General features: G+C 31.7%; 1 protein-coding gene across 1 annotated transcript; it reads left to right on the top strand.

Moving 5' to 3' along the window:
- Positions 1 to 1,328: 1,328 nt before the first annotated feature.
- Positions 1,329 to 8,220, top strand: LOC125070734 (protein FAM161A). The gene is made up of 6 exons (XM_047680679.1): positions 1,329 to 2,295; positions 2,811 to 2,975; positions 6,406 to 6,627; positions 6,702 to 6,981; positions 7,095 to 7,384; positions 7,462 to 8,220. Exons 1-6 carry the CDS (start codon positions 1,478 to 1,480, stop codon positions 7,832 to 7,834), a joined length of 2,148 nt encoding a protein of 715 aa, XP_047536635.1. The 5' UTR covers positions 1,329 to 1,477; the 3' UTR covers positions 7,835 to 8,220.
- Positions 8,221 to 8,839: the final 619 nt, after the last annotated feature.

The raw sequence follows: 8,839 nt of genomic DNA, 5'->3' as shown, positions 1-8,839 counted from the left end.
TAAGCGGTTAGTAGAACAAATCCATTCATTATTAAAATTTTTGTTGTAAAATGTTTGAAATAATTCATTATTGATGATTTATTTTAATATCGATAATTAGTTTCATCTGTTTCTATATACATAAACTCCATGTAACGTCATTCGATTTAACGACAAACTCCCTAAAGCGTCGAAATCTCGGCTCTGGTTGGTTCAACTTGTTTTCTATAGAATGATACATTATATATAGCATATAGTGTGAGTAAACACACTCTCAATAACGACAAGAATGAAATAATAAAAAGTTCTGTATTAGTTGCCAATATAAGTAAAAATTGCGCAGATGTTTACGTTCTTTATTCGTTTTATTATCCTAGCCCGTAATAAACAGTCAGCATCATACATACAGAACTTTCTAAGAAATCTGTTCTTTTGTTTACAAATTAGAATTACTTGCACTTGTAGACTGTTGTTATTAGTCATAGTTTATCTATACGTTATCATATTCTTAGTTAAAGAAAGAGAGTTAGCTAGAGTAAGAGAAAATCATTGTGTATTGACGAACAAGTTTTACTGGTACTTGCAATGGAGGCGGGAGAGAAGATATGTGATGTTGGCAGATGCTTTGAATTACAACAAAAAAACTATTCAATATTTTATTTTTTTAATTTACTTTCTTTGTAATTTGTTTCGTTGTTTGATTTAAAAACAATAAATAAACAAAAACTGGCGGCATACAAATCCGGTGCGACACTCAACTCATTTGCGATATGATTCAATTGAAATACTCAATGTATCTATAAAATAACTCATTGTAGTGAGAAATATAGTGTGTATATCGTTATCCTGGTGTTTTCTTGGAGAAGAAGTGGTACTACATACAATAAATGGTATGGCATGCTGTAAACTCAGCTCTTAAAAATATTCTAAACGCAAATATATGTTATTAATTGAATAAAAATATAATAAACAACATTTTACAGCAAATTCACGCAATATCATTGGTTGAGAGCTTGATAAATCTATGATATTCACTATGGATTTGCGATAAAATGGCATTTTGAACGTCGGTGAAACTGTTTTCGGAATTTTGGAAGTAAAATTAAAGTGAAAATAAGTAGCTAAGTGTTGTAGTGTTGTAATATAAATGAGTGAGAGTGAGCTAGCGTAACTATAGGCATAAGGCACAAAATATCATAGCTCCCAAGGTTAGTGGCGGTAGGCTATGTAAGTAATGATTAATATTTGGCGATAATGAGCGACGGTGACCAACCTCAGATAACGCTCGGATTAGTAGAATACCGATTTTTTTTTTTATATTTTTGAAAATACGAGAATAGAAGCATAAAAGATTGCTCAGTAACACTCAGCTATTTGACCTACGAGTTATTTTCTGTTTATGTATGCTTTTTGTTACCGTGACAACAGTCTTAGTACACAAATACTTTGTTTTCCTCTAATGCAGATACTTTGTGAATCACTATGTTATTAAAACGTTATGCATCGTTGCAGTGTGTTTAAGAATTCTTGTATTAATGTTCCACTTGATCCTATTAGCAAAATGCCAAAAACTGCGTACGAACGTAATGAAAAAAATACAACTGAACAGTGCTCGATGGAATCATCTACGTCTTGTTCAGTCACAGGAGCTGACATTGATGCTGAAAAATTAAAAGATTTTTACCGAAGTATTCCTGACTATAATGATATTAATCACTTATCAGAGAGCGAGTTTTATTCAACTTTGAAAAGTTTAAGGGAGAAAAAGAAATTGATGCTTGGCATCGCTGTCGAACATATTGACGATGGTATTGACGATAAAATATTTGTGAAATCAGAAAGAGATATTTGTCCTGACACAAATTTAAGACGTTATAATGAAACGATTCTCTCAGATAGACGAAATAATGACAAAATAGAACATATTTCTAAAAATCATGTACCAAAAAATCCAAGAAGAGGAGTCCGAAAATTAGATAACACTGCCATTGAAAATGTAGTAGAAAAAAGTGATCAAATGGAGTCAACTAAAGGTAATACATTAACTGTGAAAGGTAATCCTAAATTAAGCCGACCTAGACGTAATCATTCCGCATGTTCTATTTCTTGGCATGATGATAAAGTAGAAAATAAAAATGCTGAAATCGATGAAAAATTTGAGCAGTATTTTGAAGGAAACCGAAATTTAAACGATGAAGATTTATATAGAACGCAAAGTATGCCCTCAAGTCCTCTTCGAACAAGAACAACGGGATCGAGTGTACGACGCCGTCGAAAAAGTATTACTATACCGAAGCCATTCAAAATGACGGAAAGGTACTTTAGACTCCTATAGCACACTAGTTTTAAATTTGACAATCAATAAGTAAGTGTAATGCTTGTATATTGAATAAAGGAAATCCTTTATCCTATCTTAATCCTATTGAAACTTGTGAGTCAGATTAAATGAAATGATTTGGTCTGATTCACAAGTACAGTATTATCGGAAAACCCCAATATATTATCTTACAACGTACATCGTGAATTGCAACTGTACTGCGCTGCGTGTTTGTAAATTTAATGAATCAATAATAAATAAACACATATTTAACAATTTATTGTTAATAGGGTATTTACCATACCAAATATTTACAATACCAAATATTTTTTACGGAACGACTACAGATTTATAAAACGCGCCTTATGATATAACGGCCTCAGTTTCGATTTTGATTTCTTGTCTATGTCGTCCCCATTCCTATAACAAGCTTTACAATCAAATGCCGTTAAATTTATTTGTAATACTAAATTAATATACTATTTTAATTAAAAAAATTTTTTTTTGGTTAAAGAGATGAAGAAAACCGCATTGTCAATGAACTTAGAAGTCTACAGAAGTCACTGTCGGAAGACATGCTTCATCAAAAAAGGGGAAGAAAAAGGTTTCGGGTGAAGCCCATTCCCATAGAGTCCCGCATTCCTTTATACGATAAGATATTAGAGGATCAAGCTATGAGGTATTGCTAGTATATTGTAGATTAAATTTATTAACCTTAATTATTAATGTCAAATTAGTCTGAAAATAAATGCTAGAATAAAATTCTGGCGATCTCGTAACAATCGACTTAATCGTTTTTGTATAACTGCAGTAAATTAGGTATGGAGTAATTGTATATTTCTATTATAATATCATTCTTTAAATTTAGAATTAGAATTTAACGTATTTTGATCATTTATCTTATTAATATTATAGCGGTAACTTTGATTCGTTTGGTTCTCCGAACTCATAGACTCTAACATAATTGGTCCCAATGATATGGGGGTATGGAACTTCCGTATCAATATGTGATCGTGTATTGTTTCTGGAGTTAAAAGTAAGTTAAAAAGGGATAAAAATATTAACACATAATCTTTAGAATGTTTACAGAAAAGTCCGGAACATTATACATATATCTGTCTTTTATTATATGGACAAGTAAAAATATTGTTATAATTGTTATGGTTAAAAAAAGAAAAGAATACAATTGGTGTTTACATATTTCGCTAAAAATGTATATATTGCAACGCTGTATCTACGTTTCTAAGCCCAGACAAAGTGACTATTTGTAAGTCAAATAATCTATATGACTCGGAAAAAGCCTCTTCGGAACCCGTATGACGCAACTTGGATTTGCCAGGCACTTTAGTAATATAAGTTTTTATTTTGCAAACGTGAAGATGGGAGCGTCCCTAATACCGCCTCGATGGCTATCTATTGTTGTACTTATCTAAGTACCTACCTTAATATTTCTAATAGGATGCTTGGTGTAAAATGTTAATTAAACACGCCCAAATTCGGGACAAGTAACTCGTATTGACTTATATTTTTTTCCCGTTTTTCTCAATGCCCTCTACTTTGATAGCGATTATAAAGTTTTACGCATTGCAAGTCTCAAACCATGTTTATTGATTTTATGGATTAAAAACTCGGCCACGTGCCATATTAAGACTTTTAGTTACGTAAATTTACCGCACTCACAATGTAGGTACTATGTATTTTGTATCAGGCCAACTAAATAAAATAATTTATTAAAAATAAACACCTCTTCTAATTAAAATAATAAATTAAATAATTTCAATTTGATTTGGTATTTCGCAAAATTTATAACTGTTATATAGGTAAATGGCTATACTACGAAGAGTTTTTTTATTGTAATAGTTAGACGGATGGACAAATTGGTCACCTAATGGTAAATAGTTACCAAAGTCGTTGCTTAAATACATCCATCAAAGCATCACCAACCTTTGGAGCTAATATGTTATGTCCCTTTCGCCTGCAGTTACACTGGCTTATCTATCCTTCAAACCGGAATACAATAATACTATACGTATATACTAACCTACACAGACGGGCTTGCACAAATCCCTACCACCAAGTAAAAAAATAAAAAGTTAAAATTAGAACATTAGAAAGACAGCGTGGACATGTCTTGAGAAAATTAAATTTACCTTAATTTCGAACAACGTGTTTCACTACTTTTCAGAATTTGATCCTCATTAGCGACACTATCGAATTTTAAAATAATATCGGAGTATTTTTTTATTAAAAATCATCGGTTTCGAGTCCTGGATAGGAATACCAGTTTTTTTTTTTTACATGTATTATATTATTACATATTATGTAGACATATTTTTCTGATTAATAAACAAATATGTCATTCTGTCTGTCTTCACCTTAAAGTTCATTTAAAATTTAAATGACTTATACATTTTGTGATCATTAGGTACTACTGGTACTAGACTTATATAGTACTAATAAGGGGCCATTAATAAGGGGTTTATTACGTAAGACGATTTAGAGGTGTGGGGGTCGAACATGACTTATGTTTTTTTACAAGGGGGTGGGAAGGAGTCTCAATAGTTCTTACGTAAGATAAAAAAAGAGCGCAAAGTTAATTAATTTCAAAAAATTGAATCTTTGAAACATAAATATTAAAATAAACCAAACGTGTATGTTTTTTTCCTTTAGATTCTTACTTAATAAATATTAAACAGGGGGGGAGGTGGTCTATTCTTATTTTTTCTTATAATAAGGGAGGAGGGGTCAAAAACAAGCGAAAATAGTATTAAATGAATGGCCCCTAAGGTATTACTTATAGTAATATTATTGTAAGACTATGCAAGACATGCATCCATGTAGGTAAATAAATACGTATTTAGTAGCGAGCGACGCGCTAAGTCGTCATTTGTTTCTTTCATAATTTTTTTGCTTCGATTTTTATGAACCAGTTCTAATCTGATAGATTGTAATAATCGAATGGAAAATTTATAAAGGCAGTTATTTTCGTATAATTTACTTATACAAAAAATGAGACGAAGTCAGGTAAATCAACTCGTTCGATAAAAATCAAAATGTAATCGGTCTGGTTGACCACATCCTGTTATTCTGATTGCAACTCCAACACATTTAAATAGTGTACATACAAATCTGGAAAAACCCAGTAATCTTGTTTAATATAACCGACATACTACACACACACACACACATCCAAACGTACACTGTTACGATACATTCGTTTATCATAATTATCTTAAAAGTTGTACATGTAGAGGTCGTCTATATTATGTAGGTTACATTTGTGTATATGTGATATTTTAGCCAAAATTTAATCATGATTCTCTACCCAAAATAATTTTTTAATATTAGTAGGTATATTTAATAGTATACAATAGTCCAACCTATTATTTTTATTATTAAGTAAATTAATTTATTTTATGTGATAAAACTTTTTTTATGTTTTATGACGAACGCTTAAAACTTAAGTTCTACAACTATTAAGAGGATTATTTTTATGTCGCCTAAAGTATTTAGTATGTATTTATAATTTAATTGTTAAAAAATCCTTACGATGATAACATTCAGTTTATTTTAAGTTATAAGTCTTTTAATGACCGTAACTATTTAAAATAAAATATATTTTCAAGCTTCAATTAATTATTATTTTTACAATCTTTGTATATTAATATCATTGATTTTTGTTGCCTTACGCGTATTGAGGTTCTATATTTAATCAATTGTGATAAAATTCTACTTTATTAATAATTGTTCGCCTGCTGAAAGGTTCTAATATAGTACCCTATACCATAGATGTAAAATTATGAGGGCGAAAGTCAAATTTAAGGGAGAGAGTAAAAATTTAAAACATGCCAGTAAATGCATGATGTAATGAGGTATTTACTTGTGACACGTTACAAGGTACTTTTTTTTATAAAATACTAGTTTTCGACCGGTTTTGGCTGGATGGTGTAACAAATCGAGTAACAAAAACGTGTATACAAAATTTCATGATCAATTGTGTAGTTGGACGTGAAAGCGTAAGCGAGCAAATAAATAAATTCACTTTTCATTCTCACTCATTAAAAACTGATATAGGACTATATCTTTAACTAAAGTCATCTATTTAACAGACGAGCAATAACGAAGATAAATAGTGAAGCAGAGCTAAGGGCGCAAATGAAACCATTCAGTTTTACTAAAAAAGAAGAAACCGGTGCAGGTGGTATGTGCGCAAGAACTGCAAATATTTTACCAAAATGTAAGAAGAAGAAACGCTTCCGTGCCCGTCCCGTCCCTAAGAATCTTTTTTCTAATTACTTTTATGAAAAAAATAAAGAAGATACCTTCTTTCGGTGAGAAGTTTATGTATGAGAAATTGTTTTGAAAATAATTTTGAACGCACTAATTTTGTTTTTACTATTTCCAGCAACATGAATCGTCGTATACGCGCAGAAGAAATGTTACGTAATTCTAGTTTGCCAGTTAGTACCGCTTTACGCGATCGAAGTAGATTATCGACGCCTGCAGCACACAGTGATCTTCCCATCGATCCGTCACCTGCAGTACCCTCAGTTTCTTCGTCAGACAAAAACAGATCGACAAGTCCGACAAAAGATAAAAGAAAAACTAAACACTATAAAGACGACTTCATAACGACAAGTCCTAGACCCTTCCGATTTAACACAGCTGAAAGAGCTTCTAAAAAGGTTTGCAAAGTAAAAGGCGCTAAAGAAGAATATTAATCACGTTGTTGTTATTATTATTACTAGTTTAAGTTTGTAATCGTTGTATGAATTTACTGTTTTATATTTTGTTTTAGATAAACGATATATCAAAGAAAATTTCCCAACATTCTAGTTACAGTGGCGATGACAGCTTAGAAAAGAATAATACAATATTCGATAAAACTGAAGCATATACTGCTTTGGACTTAAAAGGAATTGCTGCAGGGAGATCCAATTTGGCTGCTTTATTAAGAGCAGAAGCTGTTAGGAGAAAATTTGAAGTAGAAGCTGCTAGACATTTAGCTGATCAACGAAAGCGAGCTGAAACAAAGAATCGTGACCGCGTACTACGGGCTAATCCCGCTTGGCATTTAGTTAAAAATAAGTAAGCATTATATTTTCCAAATAACTTGTCTGTAATAATGGTCTTATTTCAAACAATATATTTTCATTTTTCAATAGCCACGAACAGGATATCGCGATGCGGCTACAGACTAGGCGTGATGAGGAAAGAATGAGACGAGAAGAGTTTCTCCATGAAATGGAATTAATGTATGGTAGAGTGCAACAGCAGCCCATGTTATTCGAGAGGTATTATGCACCACGATCTGGCGCAACCACCATCGATTCTATTCAACTTTCACCAAGAAAAAGTCCTAGTAAAAAAAGAACCACACGAAAAAGCAAATCCTACCATTTTCCGAACCCTAGTATATCGTCCGAGTTCTGTGGCGATTTATTGAAATATTTGGACAAAATTGAAAATACAAAGAGAAATAACCGTTCACAATTGTACGAAGGCGACGAAGCTATAGATAGCTTGGAAAGAGAATAAACGTGTTATATTGTCTTCTATATATAATTATCGGATCATTGATTGTTTTAAGTATAAAAAATACGTTACCGTTAGAGCTAGTGCTCAACCGAAACTTCGGGTTGGGCTATGTGCGGCCAAAAATCTATTTTTGACCAAACCTTTGGCATTTGTCTAAATGGGCCAGTTCTGATCAAAGCCCAAGTAAACGTCGAATGACCTGGTACTATAGCATGAGAGCGCAATGTGTGCACCAGCAGAAACAAAATAACTTCATACGCACATTCGATTATCTAATCAATGTAACTTTAATTACAAGTTCTTGAGAAGGTTAGTACGAATATTCTGTAGCGAGCTTCACTTAATGTAATTGAATGATAAATTAAACGGCTGTAATTTGTTTTTGGTAAAACACTGATTTATATTGTACCAAATTATTCTTTATATTTATTTATGTTTAGTTGAACAAAGTTGACAATTTTTTTTATAGAATATCTAGTATAGTTACATACCATTATACTTATACTTGAGAAAAACTGAAAGTCATTGTGATTGTTAAATTAATTTTTAGGTACTTAATATTAAAATTTCAATGTGTAATTGTTGTTAAGATGTAAGGTGATTTTAATCGTCTCGTCAAGTTGTTAATATAGTCACGATAAACTTTAGAAAACATTGTTTTGTTCAATTTCAGCCAATCTAGAATAGTTTTTTTTTATGGTTATTAAGTCTTCGGTTTCGGTTACGGAAGTTTTTAGGGTGATAGCTGATTAATTGACTTTAACTTCAGTTATAAGTCGACTTTCGGTCGGACTCTAGTTACACATATATATACACTATAGATATCTGAGATATATGCAATCATTGCGTAATTATAGTGTCCGAGTGTCGCGGTTCGTACAGCTAGATCGTAAGCAGTTTTACATCATATAGAATTTTGGAGTAATGTTTTTTTGGCAAATAATGTAGTCTCATACAATTTGTTCTCCATATCATGCTTAACACAGATCAGTTGGTGAAAATAAA

This window comes from Vanessa atalanta, chromosome 18 (assembly GCF_905147765.1).
Source record: "Vanessa atalanta chromosome 18, ilVanAtal1.2, whole genome shotgun sequence".
NCBI lineage: Eukaryota > Metazoa > Arthropoda > Insecta > Lepidoptera > Nymphalidae > Vanessa > Vanessa atalanta.
This window is presented reverse-complemented; position numbering and strand designations above follow the sequence as displayed.

Bases quoted from the DNA above. Each gene is read 5' to 3' on its own strand.
- LOC125070734 (XM_047680679.1), top strand. From the start codon at position 1,478: ATGCATCGTTGCAGTGTGTTTAAGAATTCTTGTATTAATGTTCCACTT. The intron at 2,296-2,810 runs GTACTTTAGACT...TTTTGGTTAAAG, and splicing joins CCATTCAAAATGACGGAAAG to AGATGAAGAAAACCGCATTG. The intron at 7,385-7,461 runs GTAAGCATTATA...ATTTTTCAATAG, and splicing joins TGGCATTTAGTTAAAAATAA to CCACGAACAGGATATCGCGA.